Source organism: Oncorhynchus tshawytscha, linkage group LG18 (genome assembly GCF_018296145.1).
Source record: "Oncorhynchus tshawytscha isolate Ot180627B linkage group LG18, Otsh_v2.0, whole genome shotgun sequence".
In the NCBI taxonomy this organism is placed as follows: Eukaryota; Metazoa; Chordata; class Actinopteri; order Salmoniformes; family Salmonidae; genus Oncorhynchus; species Oncorhynchus tshawytscha.
In genome coordinates, this window is record NC_056446.1 from 19,320,296 (window position 1) to 19,341,599 (window position 21,304).

At 47.5% G+C, this 21,304-nt stretch overlaps 1 protein-coding gene across 1 annotated transcript in view; it reads right to left on the reverse strand.

The window, feature by feature from the left end:
• Positions 1-21,304, reverse strand: part of LOC112262183 (nuclear receptor coactivator 1) — a 46,502-nt gene that overhangs the window by 6,492 nt on the left and 18,706 nt on the right. The window contains 17 exon segments of the mRNA XM_042300792.1: positions 64-250; positions 568-742; positions 1,060-1,447; positions 1,754-1,852; positions 3,787-4,092; positions 4,389-4,557; positions 4,706-4,823; positions 4,950-5,102; positions 9,663-9,847; positions 9,849-10,231; positions 10,672-11,737; positions 11,942-12,089; positions 13,091-13,231; positions 13,507-13,608; positions 14,099-14,278; positions 15,190-15,367; positions 15,938-16,044. Of these exon segments, the coding sequence (XP_042156726.1) occupies positions 64-250; positions 568-742; positions 1,060-1,447; positions 1,754-1,852; positions 3,787-4,092; positions 4,389-4,557; positions 4,706-4,823; positions 4,950-5,102; positions 9,663-9,847; positions 9,849-10,231; positions 10,672-11,737; positions 11,942-12,089; positions 13,091-13,231; positions 13,507-13,608; positions 14,099-14,278; positions 15,190-15,367; positions 15,938-16,044 (4,085 nt within the window).

Below are 21,304 nucleotides of genomic sequence, written 5' to 3' on the forward strand. Positions count from 1 at the left end.
CGTTATTGCTTTTGTACTTGACTTCTAAGTTGAAGCGGCTGACATCAGGTGTGGCACCCTCACCTGATCGTTACACATGGAGTTGATGTCACCAAGGTTACTGTTGCCCATGCCAACAGGTGGTCCAATGGAAGGTAGCGAGCCCACCGCCCCTGAGCCTCCTGCCATTGACACAGTGATACTCATGTTGTTGTAGACCCCCTGTTGCCCAAAGGCCTGGGGCGTCGTCTGACCAGACTGGCTGAACAAGCTGACACAGACAGAACACACATTCATGATACCAGTGGTTTAATGTACACTCTTCTTTCAGTTGCTACATCTGGTCATTACAATTACTAGGAAATTATATAGAAGCAGTCGATACATTTTGGTACCATCTTCACTTCAAATAATTAAACACATCTGGTATAATGTTACATAAGTGATTGTTTGAAATCATCCTCTAAGAAACAAACAAGCAATTATGTAAAAATGATGTAATAATCATCTGACCAGGTACTTTCTATGTAAATAACAAGTCAATAACAAACTATGCAATTTACACAGGCATGGCTCTGGCCACCTCACCTGTTTCCGCCCATGCCAGCTTGCTGCCAACTCTTCATGTCAGGTGACTGGTACCCAGGAGGAGGCTGGGCCTGCTGGAGCAGAGGACTCTGGGTGGTGGAGTTCTGAGGGGACAGCAGGGGACTGGTGGGGCTGAGCTCTGGAGGGAACGAGGGGTCTCCTTGCTGGACCATACCTTTGAGGAGAAGGACAAAGAGATGCTGTTAGAACATTCTAGAGTCTAGACCATTTTGATATTGATATTTGTCAGCAGCACTTTATTCCATTTTCTATTGAACCTGTCTGCACACTACCTTTTGATATTGACAATCTCAGCACATTATATGCTATTTTGATATGGACAATCTCAGCACATTATATGCTATTTTGATATGGACAATCTCAGCACATTATATGCTATTTTGATATTGATATTAACAGCACATTGTACTGACAATTTCAGATGTTATAGACAGTGGTTATGGTGGATTCCCATGTAGCCTAGTCACTCACCTGGTCCTCCAAACTGCTGGAAGAGCACAGGCTGCACCGCAGAGTTCACCGCCCCCCCAAACTGTCCCTGCATCCCCCCCATCATAGTTGCCTGGCTGCCCATAGGGCCCTGGCCCGACAACTTAGGGTCCTGGGTCCCTCCCATGGGGTTGAATAGGCTGGGGGAGCTGGGTGGGTTCCCTGGAATGGGGCTGTAGCCTGGAGGGTAGCCAAACTGTTGTTGCTGTGGCTGGGGTCCTTTTTGTCCCCTGGTGGCTCCCATAGGCCCACCACCCCCCATGCCCTGCCTCATCAACATGACCTTCTGCTGCAGGAGTTGTCTCTGGCGGTGCTGGAAGCTGTAGAGCTCCCGCTGCCTCTGGGCCAGCATCTGGGCGTTCAGAGGAGGCTGCAGGGACAGAGAGAAAATAGGGGACTTTTTATCTACCAAACAGCCCTCAGTTTCCCAAATTAACTAAACCATCTGAAATAGACTGGAAGGAACTTTATTAGAGAGAGGGAGAGGGATTAGCGGATGGAGAACAGAATAGGGCATTTAGTTTTCATACCAATAATTCAGTATAACTAGCTACAATGCTCAGGAATTTCTCAATACACACCATGCCGCAATACAGAAATAGAGGAAGAGTAAACAACGAGTACAAGAGAGAAGGAAGCATGAGCACATGATTGTGAGATCCCCAAAAACACTCACCTGAGAGGGCATCTGAGGCTGCTGCCCTCCCTGACGCATCCCCATGGCAACGTGAGCTTCCCCTGGGAACGGGCTCATGGCAGCCAGCCTGTTCTGCAGCTGAGAGAGAGAGAGAGCGAGGGGGAGTGAGTCACAGGACTGATAGAGGAGAGGAGGGAGGGAGCGGACTCAGAGTTGAAATGATAGAGAGACGAGAGAGGAGGGAGTGAGTGAGAGAGAGCAGATAGAAGAGAAGTGGTTGAGAGGGAAAAGGGAAAAGGGAAAAGGGAACCTAATATTTGATAAAGAGAAGTGTGAGAAGACCAGTTATGAGAACAATATTCTTAATATCCTTTACTTTATCATGAGGTCTTTGAAACCAACCTGATCATCTAGCAGAATAATCACTAAAGTCAGAATAATCCTCTCTCTCTCAGCATAAATGATAACAATCAATCACTGTAAATGTACATATGGTTCAGTACTCCCCTACCATAGAGGGGCTTGTAGCAGCCCTTTAGTTCCCCTGTTTGTTCTTCTGTACCATAATGGGTCGTAGGAGGCCACCTCACATGACTACCCATTTCACCAAGATAGCTAGCTCTGCTTAGCCACACAACACAATGGCACATTAATACAATGCAGGGCTGCCTGAGATTTACTATTGCTGAGCCAGTGTTTAACGAGCACGGGCTCTGACTGGGATTAAAAGGCAATGCTGCGTGACACAGGCTTCATTAACATCAACAAGGCCTGTTAAAGCTCACCCCCTCCTGTGTAGAGGAGAGGAGGGAATCAACTACGTCCATATTAGAAAAGTGGACCAGGGGAGTGGGCCAGCCTGGGTAGGTAATCGTGGTCCTCTTGAGCAGCAGTGTCTGTTGGCATTTAACTTCTTGGTGACAGGGGGCAGTATTTTCACGTCCGGATGCTTGCCCAAATTCAACTGCCAGCTACTCATCCCCAGAAGATAAGATATGCATATTATTAGTAGATTTGGATAGAAAACACTCTGTAGTTTCTAAAGCTGTTTGAATCATGTCTGTGAGTATAACATAACTTATTTAGCAGGTGAAACCCCAAGGAGAAACCATTCAGATTATTTATTTTTTGAGGTCACTCTCTTTTCAATGGTTTTCATTGGGAATCCAGATTTCTAAGGGACCTTCTTGCAGTTTCTATCACTTCCACTGGATGTCAACAGTCTTTAGAAATTGGTTGAGGTTTTTCCTTTGTGTAATGAAGAAGTACGGCCATCTTGAACGAGGGTCACTTGTAGTGTACTGTTAGAGGCGTGTGACCAGAAAGCTAGCTACAGTTTGTTTTCCTCCTGTATTGAACACAGATCATCCAGTCTTCAATTTTATCGATTATTTACGTAAAAAAATACCTAAAGTTGTATTACAAAAGTAGTTTGAAATGTTTTGTCAAAGTTTACAGGAAACTTTTGAGATATTTTGTAGTCACATTGTGCAAGTTTGAACCAGTGTTTTTCTGGATCAAAAGCGCCAAATAAATGGACATTTTGGATATATATCGACGGAATTAACCGAACAAAAGGACCATTTGTGATGTTTATGGGACATATTGGAGTGCCAACAAAAGAAGCTCGTCAAAGGTAAGGCATGAATTATATTTTTATTTATGCATTTTGTGTCGCGCCTGCAGGGTTGAAATATGCTTTTCTCTCTTTGTTTACGGAGGTGCTATCCTCAGATAATAGCATCGTTTGTTTCGCCGAAAAGCCTTTTTGAAATCTGACATGTTTGCTGGATTCACAACAAGTGTAGCTTTAATTTGCTATCTTGCATGTGTGATTTAATGAAAGTTTTTATAGTAATTTATTTGAATTTGGCGCTCTGCATTTTCCCTGGCTTTTGGCCAGGTGGGATGCTAGCGTCCCACATATCCCAGAGAGGTTAACGGATCCATTTACTGCTCAGAGAGTGCACACACCTGGTCTTATGTAGCTTAATCTGGTTTGTTAGGGCTGTGTTGGAACAAAAGTCTGCAACCCCTGATGTACCCGCTTTGCCCTGCCCAGCCCATCCCACCTGCTGTGGGCCCTGCAGCCTCTGTTGCAGCTGTAACCTCAGCTGGTTGGGAGGCAGCCGGAGCTGGTTGGTCATGCCAGCAGCTCTGCCCATGCCAGGCCTCAGCATCATGCCCCCAGGGAAGGCCCCCCTGGGTGCACCGAAGCCCCCCATACTCTGCACCCCTGCTATCTCTGGAGGGAACTGGGCAGGGGGGCCAGGGTTGAACTGAGAGGGGTAGCCGGGCAGCTTGGGGTCCATGGAGATGGGGGTGGTGGCAGGAGGCTGGGAGGGGAACCGTTGAGGGACGGGGTCGAAGCAGCCGCCCTGGGGAGAGGAATGGTCAGGGTCAATACTGGGTTAATTACAGTCCAACAAACACCCCAGGAACAAACAAATCATTACATCAAGCATGCGTCGATGATTGCACTACTATACTGATGGAAAGAAACTATTCTGTGGTGCTTTGGACAGGAATTTCAATTAACTCTCTATATTTAACGCTTATTCAGCTCCGTAGTGTAGTAGAGTATGACAGTGCCTGTCCTCTTCCGTATATAGGTAACAATCGCAACACTTAAAAAAGACAAATGCAATCTACTATCATTCTCCTCCTCTGGTACCTTCACCAGCTTGTCGATGCCCAGGGCTCGGTCCAGCTCAGCCAACTCGCTCTCATCTGTGCCACTCAGGAAGGACACCAGCTGGTCCAGGAGGGCCTTCTCGTCGTTACGTCCTTCGGGGGTGGTGGGGGGGCACAGCAGCTCATCCAGTGGGCACGGGACACACTGCCTGCTCCACACACAGGGGGAGTCCGGAACATGGGAGTGTGTCGATGCAATATAAAGATGGGCAAGGTTTGTCTCTGTGTGCCTGTGTATTGGAATGTGAGCAAAGAATGTGTCTGTGTGTTTCTTCTACATAGAAGTACTATACTCACTCCTGAGGGGACGCCAGAGAGGCTTGCACAGGGTTTCCCACGCCTCCATCAAAGGACAGAGTCTCAGTCAGGGCCAGGGTCTGGAACTGCTGAGAATCTGTCTCTATCTTAGACAACGCTGGAGGACAGCACACACAATCTTAATGAACCACCAAGAAACAAACAACTAACCCATAGATTCCATTTTATTATGTAGTAATTATGTAATTCCATATATTTGATATGAGCATATTCTGGTTCATACCGGTGTTGGAGTTGAATGAGTTCATTAGTCCAGGCTCTTTAAAGGGGCTGCTGCCTTTGGGTGTCTGGAAGAGTTCCCCTTGTCCCGGTCTCTGGCTGGGGCTGCAGAAGTCAAAGTGTGACTGGTTCTGCAGGCTGGAGCCATCAGTGAGCCCTGCACAGTCACAAACAGACACACGGTCAGGACAAGTCATTTCCTGGGGGGCCACACTAAAAATGAAAACAGGCAGCATACAGCGGGGTGTGGAGTCAGGGGCCTCTTGCCCTCTGACCCTTTATCGTGACCCCTCACTCCCGACTAGAGGTCGACCGATTAATCGGAATGGCCGATTAATTAGGGCCGATTTCAAGCTTTCATAATTTTTGGCACCGATTTTGCAGTTTTTTTTATACCTTTATTTAACTAGGCAAGTCAGTTAAGAACACATTCTTATTTTCAATGATGGCCTAGGAATGGTGGGTTAACTGCCTTGTTCAGGGGCAGAACGACAGATTTTCACCTTGTCAGCTCGGGGGATCCAGTCTTGCAACCTTACAGTTAACTTGTCCAACGCTATAACCACCTGCCTCTCATTGCACTCCACAAGGAGACTGCCTGTTACGCGAATGCAGTAGAAGCCAAGATAAGTTGCTAGCTAGCATTAACTTCTTGGATATAGGGGGCGCTCTTTTAATTTATGGATAAAAAAACGTGCCCGTTTTAAGCGCAATATTTTGTCACGAAAAGATGCTCGCTTATGCATATAATTGACAGCTTTGGAAAGAAAACACTCTGTCGTTTCCAAAACTGCAAAGATATTATCTGTGAGTGCCACAGAACTGATGCTACAGGCGAAACCAAGATGAAACTTCAAAGAGGAAATGAGCAGAATTTTTGACACTCTGTTTTCCATTGTCTCCTTATATGGTTGTGAATGCGCCAGGACTGAGCCTGCCCTTTCTCTCGTTTCTCCAAGGTGTCGTATTGTGACGTATTTGTAGGCATATCATTGGAAGATTGGCCGTAAGAGACTACATTTACCAGGGGTCCGCCCGGTGTCCTTTGTCTAAATTGGTGCGTAATCTACAAACTGCACGCAGTCATCCAGTGATTGAGAGGAGGCTTCCACGAACGATATATCATGAAGAGATATGTGAAAAACACCTTGAGGATTAATTCTAAACAACGTTTACCATGTTTCAGTCGATATTATGGAGTTAATTTGGAAAAAAGTTCGCCGTTTTGATGACTGAATTTTCGTTTTTTTTTGGTAGCCAAACGTGACGCACCAAACGGAGCGATTTCTCCTAAACAAATAATCTTTCAGGAAAAACTGAGCATTTGCTATCTAACTGAGAGTCTCCTCATTGAAAACATCCGAAGTTCTTCGAAGTTCTTCAAAGGTAAATGATTTATTTGAATGCTTTTCTGGTTTTTGTGAAAATGTTGCCTGCTGATGCTAACGCTAAATGCTACGCTAGCTGTTACACAAATGCTTGTTTTGCTATGGTTGAGAAGCATATTTTGAAAATCTGAGATGACAGTGTTGTTACCAAAAGGCTAAGCTTGAGAGCTAGCATATTAATTTCATTTCATTTGCGATTTTCATGAATAGTTAACGTTGCGTTATGGTAATGAGCTTGAGGCTGTGTTCACGATCCCGGATCCGGGATGGCTAGAATCAAGAGGTTAAACTTATCTTAAGTTATCTTATCCTGGGGCGGCAGGGTAGCCTAGTGGTTAGAGCGTTGGACTAGTAACCGAAAGGTTGCAAGTTCGAATCCCCGAGCTGACAAGGTACAAATCTGTCGTTCTGCCCCTGAACAGGCAGTTAACCCACTGTTCCTAGGCCGTCATTGAAAATAAGAATTTGTTCTTAACTGACTTGCCTAGTTAAATAAAGGTAAAATAAATAAATAAATAAAAAACGTATCTTATAAAAAACAATCAATCAATCATAATCACTAGTTATAACTGGTTGATGATATTACTAGTTTACATAGCGTGTCCCGTGTAGCATATAATCAATGCAACGCTGGGGGATGATTTAATAAAAGTGCATTTATGAAAAAAGCACAATCGTTGGACGTCTGTCCCTAACCATAAACACCAATGCCTTTCTTAAAATCATATATATTTTTAAATCTGCATATTTAGCTAAAAGAAATCCAGGTTAACAGGCAATATTAATTAACCAGGTGAAATTGTGTCACTTTTCTTGAGTTCATTGCACACAGAGTCAGGGTATATGCAACAGTTTGGGCAGCCTGGCTCATCGCGAACTAATTTGCCAGAATTTAACGTAATTATGACATAACATTGAAGGTTGTGCAATGTAACAAGAATATTTAGCCTTAAGGATGCCACCCGTGAGATAAAATACTGAACGGTTCCGTATTTCACTGAAATAATAAACGTTTTGTTTTCGAAATGATAGTTTCCGGATTCGACCAATACTAATGACCAAAGGCTCGTATTTCTGTGTGTTATATTATAATTAAGTCTATGATTTGATAGAGCAGTCTGACTGAGCGATGGTAAATGGCACTTTTGTGCGTTTTGCCAGCTAGTTTTATGACTTCAAGCCTAATGGCTGGTGTAACTGATGTGAAATGGCTAGCTAGTTAGCGGGGTGTGCGCTAATAGCGTTTAAAACATCACTCGCTCTGAGACTTGGAGTAGTTATTCCCCTTGCTCTGCAAGGGCCGTGGCTTTTGTGGAGCGATGGGTAACGCTGCTTCGAGTGTGGCTGTTGACGATGTGTTCCTGGTTCGAGCCCAGGTAGGGGCGAGGAGAGGGACGGAAGCTATACTGTTACACTGGCAATACTATAGTGCCTATAAAAACATCCAATAGTCAAAGGTATATGAAATACAAATGGTATAGAGAGAAATAGTCCTATAAATACTATATTAACTACAACCTAAAACCTCTACCTTGGAATATAGAAGTCTCATGTTAAAAGGAACCACCAACTTCATATGTTCTCATGTTCTGAGCAAGGAACTCAAACGTTAGCTTTTTTACATGGCACATATTGCACTTTTACTTCTCCAACACTTTGTTTTTGCATTATTTAAACCAAATTGAGCATGTGTCATTATTTATTTGAGGCTAAATTGATTTAGCCTCAGACAAAATGAGAAGAAAAAAATCCAGAAAATCACATTGTAGGATTTTTAATGAATTTATTTGCAAATTATGGTGGAAAATAAGTATTTGGTCACCTACAAACAAGCAAGATATCTGGCTCTCACAGTCCTGTAACTTCTTCTTTAAGAGGCTCCTCTGTCCTCCACTCGTTACCTGTATTAATGGCACCTGTTTGAACTTGTTATCAGTATAAAAGACACCTGTCCACAACCTCAAACAGTCACACTCCAAACTCCACTATGGCCAAGACCAAAGAGCTGTCAAAGGACACCAGAAACAAAATTGTAGACCTGCACCAGGCTGGGAAGACTGAATCTGCAATAGGTAAGCAGCTTGGTTTGAAGAAATCAACTATGGGAGCAATTATTAGGAAATGGAAGACATACAAGACCACTGATAATCTCCCTCGATCTGGGGCTTCACGCAAGATCTCACCCCGTGGGGTCAAAATTATCACAAGAACGGTGAGCAACAATCCCAGAACCACACGGGGGGACCTAGTGAATGACCTGCAGAGAGCTGGGACCAAAGTAACAAAGCCTACCATCAGTAACACACTACGCCGCCAGGGACTCAAATCCTGCAGTGCCAAACGTGTCCCCCTGCTTAAGCCAGTACATGTCCAGGCCCGTCTGAAGTTTGCTAGAATGTCATATGGTCAGATGAAACCAAAATATAACTTTATGGTAAAAAATGCTGAGTTGCATCCAAAGAACACCATACCTACTGTGAAGCATGGGGGTGGAAACATCATGCTTTTGGGCTTTTTTTCTGCAAAGGGACCAGGACGACTGATCCGTGTAAAGGAAGGAATGAATGGGGCCATGTATCGTGAGATTTTGAGTGAAAACCTCCTTCCATCAGCAAGGGCATTGAAGATGAAACATGGCTGGGTCTTTCAGCATGACAATGATCCCAAACACACCGCCCGGGCAATGAAGGAGTGGCTTCGTAAGAAGCATTTCAAGGTCCTGGAGTGGCCTAGCCAGTCTCCAGATCTAAACCCCATAGAAAATCTTTGGAGGGAGTTGAAAGTCCGTGTTGCCCAGCAACAGCCCCAAAACAGCACTGCTCTAGAGGAGATCTGCATGGAGGAATGGGCCAAAATACCAGCAAGTGTGTGAAAACCTTGTGAAGACTTACAGAAAATGTTTGACCTCTGCATTGCCAACAAAGGGTATATAACAAAGTATTGAGATAAACTTTTGTTATTGACCAAATACTTATTTTCAACCATAATTTGCAAATAAATTCATTAAAAATCCTACAATGTGATTTTCTGGATTTTCCTTCTCATTTTGTCTGTCATAGTTGAAGTGTACATATGATGAAAATTACAGGCCTCATCTTTTTAAGTGGGAGAACTTGCACAATTGGTGGCTGACTAAATACTTTTTTGCCCCACTGTAAGTGTTCATTCCGTATTGTTGTAATTGTCATTATTACTAAAAATAATAAATAAATACAAATCGGCAGATTAATCAGTATCGGCTTTTTTTGGTCCTCCTATAATCAGTATCGGCATTGAATATTCATAATCGGTCGACCTCTACTCCTGAACCCCTTTTATTCCTGCCATACCTCGGCTTGGTCTTCCAGGAGGCTCCCTCTTCATGGTCACGGCCTTGACAATGTTGGCCCCACTGGGCTGGAGTAAGGTAGGGGACTGAAGCTGGGTAGGGGACTGAAGCTGGGTAGGGGACTGAAGCTGAGTAGGGGACTGAAGCTGGGTAGGGGACTGAAGCTGGGTAGGGGACTGAAGCTGAGTAGGGGACGGAAGCTGGTAGGGGACTGAAGCTGGGTGGGGACTGAAGCTGGGTAGGGGACTGAAGCTGGGTAGGGGACTGAAGCTGGGTAGGGGACTGAAGCTGGGTAGGGGACTGAAGCTGGGTAGGGAACTGAAGCTGGGTAGGGGACTGAAGCTGGAGATGGTTCTGAGGTTTGGTTTGAAGAGGTGATTGGAGCCAAGGCTGTATCTGGGGCTGTGGAGGTGAATGGAGCTGTGGTTGAGGTTGGGTTTGGCTATGGGACGACAGGGCTTGGGTCTGGGGACCACCCTGCTCCTCGCTGCCCTGCTTGGCCCCTGCAGGGCCCCTGAGGGTGGGCAGCAGCTGGCTGAGAGGGTCCAGGTCAGCAGATCCACTGGGGAACTGAGGGAGAGAGGGAGAGGGAAAGAGAGCAAAGGTCAAAGAACTTCTGCTGGTAGCTCTGTGCTGGAGAGAGACAAAGTTGAAGAGAAGGGGCCACAAATTAACACAACTAGCTCCTGCCTAAGGGTGAGTTACTATGGGCTCAACGTAAGTAGAACAAATACAGCAGCGAATCACATGCTCCCTTTAGAAGGCAGCAGCAGCATCCACTCAGCCAACCAGCCACTGTGACCACCCCAGCAACAGAAGTCCTAGAAGTCCCTAATCCTAACTCCCAGCCCTAACCCTAAAACCTAACCTTAACTATAACCCCAAACTTAAAGTGTCTGAGAGGTCTGCATGTCTGGGACGTGATCTTGCTGCATCTGGATACTGCAGGGACTGTGTATGAGGTGTGAGCTGTAGACTGCAGGCGGGAGGAGTAGGGCTGCAGACAGTACCGGGTCTCTGGACGGCCTGCTGTCTGCAGGGCTCGGTTTGGGCTTGGGGCTAGTGTCCCCGCTGGCCCTCTTCTCAGTCTTGACCCGGACCGTCTGCAGGCTGAGAGCGGCCGGAGGGGGCAGGTCGCCCAGGTCCTTCTCATCTGTGTCCAGGAGGAAGCGCAGCAGCTGGTGGTCCTGAGGGGTGCTGGGGGGTCCGTTGGGGTTGGCGGTGGCAGGGCTGGCAGGAGGCTCCTTCTTGATTTCAGACTCCTTGCCGTTGCTGCCCTCAGCCGGGCTGCTGTCCTGCAGGAGGCGGTGGAGGATCTTGTGGCGCTCCGTCAGCGTGCTGTGGGAGGCCGGGCACTGAGGGGTGGAGGTGGGTTTGGTAGATGTGTTTTTGGGGTCCCTAGGCGCCCCCACGCCACCGTTGTCCAGGGGCTGGTTGAGTTTGGAGTTCCCCCCCAATTTTCCTTTAGCCAGGTCCTCTCCGCCCCCACCTCCTCCTCCTCCCTCGGGGGGCTTGGCGGGGGGAGGGCGTGCTGGGGAGCTGGTGGGGGTGCTGGCCTGCCTCTGAGGTAAAGGGGAGGGCAGAGAGAAACTCAGGGGGGTCCCTGCTCCACCGTCCCCACCAGAGTGGTGCCGGCTGAGGATTCCACTTCCCCCGCCACCAGCTCCACCTCCCAGGGACGGTGCCGGAGAGTGCAGGCCAGGGGTGGAAGGGGAGAAGGGGTTCCCTGGGACACGCGGGCTGCCGCCCAGCCCCGGACTGGCCCTGGGGGGTCTGGGCGACATAAATGAGGTAGGGGTGGCAGTAAGGGGGCTTCCCAGGGGCGAGGGGCTGTTGACCTGCTGAGGACACATCCGGGTGGGCGTCAGGTACCCTGCTGAATGGCTGGTGGGTGTGGTGGGGGAGGTGGTCCTGGAACTTTTGCCGTTGTTGAGATGGAGGCCCGAGGTGGGGCCTGGGGCTTGGCTGGCCTCGCTGCCCGGGGGGAGGGCAGGGGAGTGGGAGGGAGCAGGGCTCCTATGGGTCAGTAGAAGGCTGGAGTTAGTGTTTTCCTGAGAGCTAGCAGTGTTGTGTTCCCTACAAAAGGAAAACAAGAGCAAAACATCAGCTGGGTGAGAGAAATATTCTGGAAATGTATTTTCTGTTTACATTGTTTACATCGGGTCAATTCCTACCATTCCAACCATTGTTGATTGGCAATAAAGACATATATTCTACTTGTTCCATATGACTTGCCAGTGTGTGTGTTCATGCGTGCGTGTGCGGTTGTGTGCGAGTCACCTGTCGATAGTGTGAATGCCCATGATGAAGGGCTGAACGTCATGGTTAGGTGGGCAGCAGAACTTGCAGCGGGTCTGAGCGCTGAGGGGGGTCCCATCGCTCAGGTTGAACCGGTAAAGAGGACTGATGGCCGTGCCATGGGTCATCACTGGCAACACACACACACAGACACACACACACAGACACACAAACAACAATTGAGCTACTGATCAGTGTGGCGTTCTTTATGAAATAAAAGAAAGATGTTTCTGTAATGGTACGATATGGGGGTACTGTGTTGTTACAGCCTGATTAATAACAATAGTACATAACGTTTCTCTTTCCACTCTCTTTTCCACCCCCTTATCTTCCTCATCCTCCCCTTCTCTTCCTCATCCTCCCCTTCTCTTCCTCATCCTCATCCCCCACCCCCCACTTCTCTCCTCATCCTCCCCTTCTCTCCCCCATCCTCCTCCCCACTCTCCCTTCTCTTCTCTTCATCCTCCCCTTCTCTCCCTCATCTCCCCTTCTCTTCCCTCATCCTCCCCTTCTCTCCCCACCCCCCTTCTCTTCTTCTCCCTCATCCTCCCCTTCTCTCCCCACCCCCTTCTAGTCCTCATCCTCCCCTTCTCTCCCCACTCCTTCTCTTCTCTTCCTCATCCTCCCCTTCTCTCCTCATCCTCCCCTTCTCTCCCCATCCTCCCCCTTCTCTTCCTCATCCTCCCCTCATCCTCCCCTTCTCTTCCTCATCCCCCCTTCTCCCCTCATCCTCCCCTTCTCCCCCACTCCTTCTCTCTCCTTCTCTTCCTCATCCTCCCCTCCTCCCCACCCCCTTCTATTCCTCCCTTTCTCCCCCCCTTCTCTTCTCTTCCTCATCCTCCCCTTCTCTTCCTCATCCTCCCCTTCTCTCCCCACTCCCCCTCTTTCTCTCCCCTCATCCTCCTTCTCTTCTCTTCCTCCTCATCCTCCCCTTCTCTTCCTCATCCTATTCCTCCCCACTTTCTCTCCCCACTCCCCCTCTTCTCTTCCTCATCCTCCCCTTCTCCCTTTCTTCCTCCCTTTCTCTCTCCCCCCCCCCCCCTCCCTTCTCTCCCCACTCCCCTTCTCTTCTTCTCTTCTTCTCTTCTCTTCCTCATCCTCCCCTTTTCTCCCCACTCCCCTTCTCCTCACCCTCGTGGAGCAGCTTCTTGGCATGGGAGGGTTCTTTGCCTTGCGGCTGGAAGAAGGCGTAGATACACTTCCTGACCAGGTCCTCCCAGCCCGGTCGCCCCGTCGCCCGCAGAGCACTGGTCTCTATGGAGATGATCTTCCCTGGACACACGCACACACACACACTAGTAACGGTGGTCTATTATGAGGTCAGATGTACAGTAGTAGTGAGAGCTGAAACCCCGTCCTTGCCTTTCCTCTCTAGCTAGGTTTACCAACAAGCCTGTTTATTGTGTAACACTCCAGTTAGTCCACCTTCTGGAGCAACATGAAAGCTCTCTAATCTACAAATTGGAGAGTGTGTGCATGTGTGTATGGAGTTTTTATGTGAGAGGGTAGAGTTGAGAGGTAAAAAGTGAGAGGTCAGGGGTTGATACCTGTGGGGTCCTGTTTGGTGATAAAGGACTCAGTGCGGATGGCGGGTAGCTGCTGGGGGCGGGGCATCGGGCAGGCTATGCAGATCAGGCAGCTCTGCAGGTCTGGGCACAATACAGATCAAAGGTCAGGAGAGGTCAGAGTTAAGCTTCTAACATGGGTGTGTGTGTGTGTGTGTGTGTGTGTGTGTTAGCTGTAATAAGCAGGGCGTCACAGTGTCTAACTCTTTCTCTCCTATACGGCTCTGGTCTAGTTAGGACAAGGTAAAGACCAGCGTGATGTCATGCTGCTGACACACCTTTTTGAATGTGTATGACATGAGTGTGAATGTAAACATCTGTGTGCATACCTGGCATGTATATGTGTATGTTCAGTAAGCTGTATGTATCTGTGTGTGTTCAGTAAGCTGTATGTATCTGTGCATGTTCAGTAAGCTGTATGTATCTGTGCATGTTGAGTAAGCTGTATGTATCTGTGCATGTTGAGTAAGCTGTATGTATCTGTGCATGTTGAGTAAGCTGTATGTATCTGTGTGTGTTCAGTAAGCTGTATATATCTGTGTATGTTCAGTAAGCTGTATGTATATGAGCTCACCATCTCCCTCTTCCGGCATGGCTTTGGGCTGGGAGACAGTAAAACACTGCATGATGTCGTACTGCTGTCGTGCCTCCTGGTTCTCGGAGTCCACCTCATCAGGAGGCCTCTTTAGCATCCGGCAGTTAAATGTGTTACTGTTCCTCCGACCCTGCTCCTGGGGCCACGGCACCCCGTTCACTACACGCGCACACACACACAAAGACAACATCAGTAACGGTGTAGGCAGACAGACACATCATTAGGAACAGGGACACACACCACCACACAGGACATACAGGAGAGTGTGTGACAAAGAAAAGAAAGGATGAGGGAGACAGGATGACAGTCAGAGGCAGGTAAAACCAATGTGTGTGATGTAATAATAATGGTTTGAAAACAGACAGGATGGCATATCTGGGGTAGAGAGAGAGAGAAGAGGGGGATAAGGAGAGAATAAACGAGACAGTAGTAGTGAGGGTCTAGCGAGTTTAAACTGAAACTGAAGTTTAGCTGTCACATGATCTGTGACAGCTATGATACTGTACATAGAGGCAAAGGTTCCTCTCCTCTCTTACCTCCTCTCCATCCTTAACAGTTATGTACTCTTATAATCTCCAGCTGGCACAGCCAGAAGAGGACTGGCCACCCCTCAGAGCCTGGTTCCTCTCTAGGTTTCTCCCTAGGTTCCTGCCTTTCTAGTGAGTTTTTCCTAGCCAGGGTGCTTCTACATCTGCATTGCTTTCTCTGTGGGGTTTTAGGCTGGGTTTCTGGATAGCACTTTGTGACAACTGCTGATGTAAAAATAGCTTTATAAAATACATTTGATTTATCCCCTCCTCTCTTACCTTTCTTTCATCTCCCCATTATCATGTTCTTCTTCTCCTTCCTTCCTCATCTCTTTCATCGCCTTGTAATTTCCTCCTACTCGACATCAACACCTCTTTTTTTGTCATTCTCTTTTCCTCCCTTCTCTCTCTCGCTTCTCATCTTCTTACACCTCTCCTACCCCCCCCTCTCTCCATCCTCTCGCCCTCCTCTCCTCCCTTCACCATCATCTCCTGCCTCATCTCATCCCCTCTTCTCTCATCCACCTCTCCTGTCGTCCTCACCGAGGCTCTTGGGCAGCAAGTTGCGGACAAACTCGCCGTGGTCTCCCACATGGAGGATGCTGTAGACACTGGAGGTAATCAGCTCTTCCTGGGTGTAGCCTAGGTAACCCGTCACATTCTCCGACACAAACACCATCCGGCCCTCGCGGTTCACCACAAAAAAGAAGCCGTCCAGAGCCTGGCCCGAAACAGAGGGAGGGACAAAAGAGAAGTGAAAACGGACACCTCCGGAGGAAGGGGAACACAAAAAGGGAGAAGGGGAGGACCTCAGCCTCTCTCTCAGCCCCAGCCCCAGGGAAAGTGGGCCAGGAACTAATGTGGCATACTGACACTGGGCCTCACTGGGAAACTACCACCTGAGTACCACACATACAGTCATTGAATCACTCTGGACAATACAGAGAAAATGTCGAAGACAGAGAGATTCTAACTAAATTGCCGTCATCCCTCAAAATTACATTTGAGCTTTTACACAAAAACATACACAACACTTTATCTAATTTTGTATGAATCTACTGTGAGCAGGTGCAATCTAACTACCCATGTATTTACTAATGAACAACCAATGAGCAACCAATAAGAGGATTATCTTCTCAATAAGATGATTATCTAATCAATAAGATGATTATTTCTCACAAAAGAGCACCTGTGCTTTAGAAAGCTGCATTACTGATTTATCCAATCAATGGATACTTCCTGCGTCTCTCACTGAAATTCAAATTCCACCAAGCTTTATTGTTTCACTCACCTCGAGCAGCAGCGGCCCCAGAGCCTCTTTCTCCACCATGCCCTGACTACTGGACGAGATGTCACTCTTCTGCACCTCGTCTTCCGGTGACACCAAAGCCGCTTTCTCTGCAGGGGGCAAACGCACACACAGATCTTAAGAACACACAGATCTTAAGAACACACATATCTTAAGAACAGCTCCAATACGGGGGACTGAACGTGGGGCGATCAGCCATTGGTAGAATGTACTTTTAGTCTTCCTTATTTTACTGACATCAACCATTACATAGGTTACTTAGTAACTCCAAGTAATAACTCCTAAGTAGCTTGTTATACAAGTTATTCCCTTCATAATGAAGCTGGTATTATTCAACAGAGAATAATGAACTGTGTGGGCTGTTGATGCACTGTGTTCTGATGACATCAGTCCAGCTCAAAGGGTTAGGGGGACTCAACGCAGCACATGACTACAGCATTCTGTAACTGTACAGTTACTGTACAGCAGCTAAAGCCAACGACTGGAAGTCAGCGGGAAACGGCTTGTTTATTCTGGCATGGACACCAATGCATACTGCTTTTATAATTAAACCATACCCCATGTAGATACATATATCATGTCAACAACTCTTAAAAAGCCATTCAACAATGACCCAAATCTCTTCTTGGACCTGGTGTAAGGTTCTACTTAGGACAAAAAGGGCCAAAGAGAGTGATGAGGAGAGGGAGCCAGGGAGGGGGATTGTGGATCTGTGTATTGTCAAGTGACAATGTTTATTTTTCTCTTCTTGATCAACGACCTGATGATAGGCTGCTGATGCCCTGGACTGGCCCTGGTGTGGACAGAGAGAAAGATGCTGATCTGAGAGATGATGATTGGTGCCTGAGGCCAGCAGGGTGAAATAGAGTACAGATACAGAGAACTAGACTGAGCTGGATCGAAGAGAGAGGCCGGACCTGCCATCACATGTCATTACTGTAGGCCTGACAGACAGAGAGCGAGAGCGAGACAGAGAGAGAGAGAGGGAGAGAGAGCGAGACAGAGAGTGCGAGAGAGAGAGCGGGAGAGAGAGAGAGGTCGGACCTGCCATCACATGTCATTACTGTACTGTAGGCCTGACAGAGAGAAAGAGAGACAGAGACGGTAGGAAGAAAAATACAGTAGGCCTAAATATAGAGAGAAAAGAGTGCAAATGAAGGAGAAGAGATACAGCGAGAAGGAGGAAGACATGAGAAAGACGAAAGGATTAAGGAAGGGAGGACAATAGAGAAAAGAGGAAGAGAAAGTGTCCCAGTCTTTCTGTTAGCCAGCCTGTTACCCAGAGTCTCTGGGGGTGGCTTTAAATCTACAGTCTGATGTCAGAGAGGCTGTATTATTCATATCCAGTACCTATCACCACCCCCCACACTGTCCTCAACTGTCCTCACAGGGCAGGACTACCCTACAACCATAATGAGGAGAGGACCTCCCTCGCCCCCCTCCCCTCATTCCTTGCTGACTTGGCCCAGTCTTGGCCGGTGACACCTGATCCAGTCCCACCAAAATGCCCTCCCCTACCTTCAGTCTATGCTCAAACCATATACCCCCCACCAGGAGAACTTGGTTCGGCCCCCTCTGGTCTCTTGGCCCTCCTACCCCTATTGGTGGGCAGCTCCTGCTCAGCCCAGTCAAATCTCTTCTGTCCTGGCAACCCAATGGGGAACAAGCTTTCCTTTAAAGTCAGGACAGTGGAGTCCCTACCCATCTTCCGAAAACCCCCCCCTCATCCATTTTTATTTTTAAATAACTAAATGCACTTGTGTTTTACTACTACCACTGACTTTGCTGATAACTACTTTATTGAGGAAATACGGTTGTGATATGTTGTTGTCTCACACAGTTATCGTAAGAGGAATGCAGTAATTGTCGCTCTGGATAAGAGCATCTGTTAAATTAATAAAATGTAAACGGAAAATGTAGGTCACGACCAGCGTGATGTCAGCACGCAGTGCTCACTGTACCGACATGTCCCCACCAAGTAGCCAGCAGCAGGAGCAGGGAGTGATACTATAAAGAAAGAGGAAGGAGAGAGAGGAAGAGGAAAAGAGGAAACAGAGGTACTTTTCACTCCCGACCCCACCAAGTCAATCTCCTCCGTATCCTCTCCAGGGAGAAACAGAGAGAGGAGTGTATATTTATGAAGCGCAGGCTGGCCGGTGCCCAGGTCTTAAAATCAGGGTGACGAGTGAGCACATCACTGTGAATCATGTGTGGTATTCCAGGAGGCCAAGTACTGAAACCAAAACCCAACAAAGTCCTTCCGTAATTAGGTTATTGACAGATCAACCAGGGCTAGATGAGGACTTTATGGTACAGAGACATGAATATCCTGCAGCAGGCCTGCTGGTTGGGCCGTGTGCTGCACTACTCCTCAGATACACTACTCTACCACTTTCTGGTTGTCACCAGAGCAGTGTTTAACTTCCCAAGTGTGCAAATGCATGGGCAATTCCAGTTGTTTTGGGAATTGGTGGGGCTAACAGGATACAGAGTATTTTTCTCCTTGAGGATGTGATTTTCTTCCCCAAATAGTTAAGTAACACATCTGGAGTCTTCTGAGAAGTCGGGGTCTGTCCTTGTCTATCTCAGAATCAGATAGGAAAGGGTTGAGAGGGGGAGTGGGACACAGGGGGGGCAAGAGGTGAAAGAGGGGAGAGTTGCAAGGGCGAGAGAGAGAGCGAGAGAGGGGCACAAAGGAGCGGAGTGCGGGCCTCGGGAGAGGAGGGGTGAGCAGAGCGTGTGTGTTCCTGGTTCTCCCTGCGTAGGGGAAAGGGAAGCTGGGCTGTGCGAGAGGCCCTCTTGCACAAGGTCAGGGGGCAGGGATCTCAGCCATTGGCTGCTCTCTCACACATCCTAGCTGTGACTGACATCGCACCTTATGCCATGGTTATTTCAGCTCGAAGTAGGCTCATGCGGGGGGGGGCATAAAATAAACAGAGGATCTCATCTCGTTCAACAACCCCCAAAGCCTTACAAGGAGGAAACACACACACTGACCCTAATGGTTCCCCTCATTACACTGAGGCTGAAACAGAGAAAATGGCACCTTCTACACAGCACAGAGAGGCTTTTGGAGAGGTGCTAATTCTGGTGCAGGCAAGTGAGCGCCACTGTTTACTCTTACACTTCTACTCCACTGCGTCTCCCTGCCCGTCTCTCTGCCTGCCCGCTCAATGCCAACACCAGCCCTCTCTTAGTCCGTTGGGCCTCACGTGCTACCCTATTCTAGAGAGGAAACAAGGGCTGGAAGGAATATTCTAATTTACACCAACATTCTGAGTCTCCAAGCCTGTTTGTGATGATGGGAATCAGGGACAGGAATTAAAATACGTTTGAGCAACTACGCCTTTCTGTTAGGCAGCCATCTTGTCTAATGTATATACACTACAGTGCTGCTTAGAAACGCCCGCTGCTTGTGTGTGTCCATACTAACAGGATGCTTGATGGGATCTCTGACGGCAGGGAGAAAGCTGGGTAAATACATACTGAACCATGTAGTCCCTTAGACATAGATCTTGGATCAGATTTCTCTCCCCAAATCCTAACCTTCAAACATCAGAGTGAAAAAGAAAAACTTGACCTTAGATCAGAGCCTCAGGGACAACGTCATCATCATCCTACTCTAGCTGCTTCAGTTTCCATCCAGGCTATGAGGGTTGTAGCGCGATCCTCATTATTCCAACAGTGTGGTCGCATCATAATGAGTGTCATGATCAGAGGGGTCACAAGTTAAGTGAAAATGTTAAGGCGTGGACCTAAATCGGACACGGTTGTTTGCAACAGAGGGATTTAAAGGCTTGTAAAACAACCTCCTACATCGCTTTGATCTAGCCCATCATTTCAAAGCCTACAGGTTCCAAATCCTAGTAGCCAAATTCAACTACATTACTACTACATTGGTTTTTGATTTATGGCCTACACTCTCAGAAAAAAAGGTACCGAATTGTACTTAAAAGGGCACAATCTCTTCACTGTAGTGGCCCACTAAACTATTAGTTACAGATACTTAATTGTACCCTTGCAGTTCATAACTTTAGCATCATTTTTACATATAAACGCAGCAAAAAAAGAAACGTCTTCTCAGTGTCAACTGTATTTATTTCCTCTCAGTGTCAACTGTGTTTATTTTCAGCAAACTTAATATGTGTAAATATTTGAACATAAGATTCAACAACTGAGACATAAACTGAACAAGTTCCACAGACATGTGACTAACAGAAATGGAATGTGTCCCTGAACAAAGGGGGGGGGGCAAAATCAAAAGTGACCGCCGGTATCTGGTGTGGCCACCAGCTGCATTTGGGGCGGCCGGTAGTCTAGTGGTTAGAGCGAAAGGTTGCTAGATCGAATCCCCGAGCTGACAAGGTAAAAATCTGTTGTTCTGCCCCTAAACAAGGCAGTTAACCCACTGTTCCTAGGCTGTCATTGAAAATAAGAATTTGTTTTGAACTGACTAGTTAAATAAAGGTAAAATAAAATTAAAATAAATAAATAAAGTACTGCAGTGCATCTCCTCCTCATGGACTGCACCAGATTTGCCAGTTCTTGCTGTGAGATGTTACCCCACTCTTCCACCAAGGCACCTGCAAGTTCCTGGACATGTCTGGGGGGAATGGCCCTAGCCCTCACCCTCCGGTCCAACAGGTCCCAGACGTGCTCAATGGGATTGAGATCCGGGCTCTTCGCTGGCCATGGCAGAACACTGACATTCCTGTCTTGCGAGCAGTATGGCTAGTGGCATTGTCATGCTGGAGGGTCATGTCAGGATGAGCCTGCAGGAAGGGTAGTTCAACAAGTTCAGTCTGACGATGCTGTGACATACCGCCCCAGACCATGACCATGTACCTGTCCCGCAGGAGTGATGTTTGGATGTACCGATCCTGTGCAGGTGTTGTTACACGTGGTCTGCCACTGAGAGGATGATCAGCTGTCCGTCCTATCTCCCTGTAGTGCTGTTTTAGGCGTCTCACAGTACAGACATTGCAATTTATTAATTGTCCTCTTCTTTAAACCAAGTGCCTCAAGTGTACACGCCTCTCCGCCATCCCACTTCTGACACCAATGTAGCAAATTCAGGGGGTAGCCCCACCTGGGACTCAAACCTGGGCCCTGCGACAAGCCAACACTTTACACATTATGCCAAGAGGTCTGTGTTGGGTAAGGTCTGTAAAATATTAATTACAGCTATTTACTGTCACATGTTATGTTAGCCTTTAGAACTTTAATTAAGAAAACCATAAACCACTTAAACTGGTACAACACTTCGATTCAAGACTGGCCGCCCCAAAAAAGAACTGAAAGCCACGCCCCCCACTAAGCCACGCCTCCAATATAATGAGGCCCCACCAT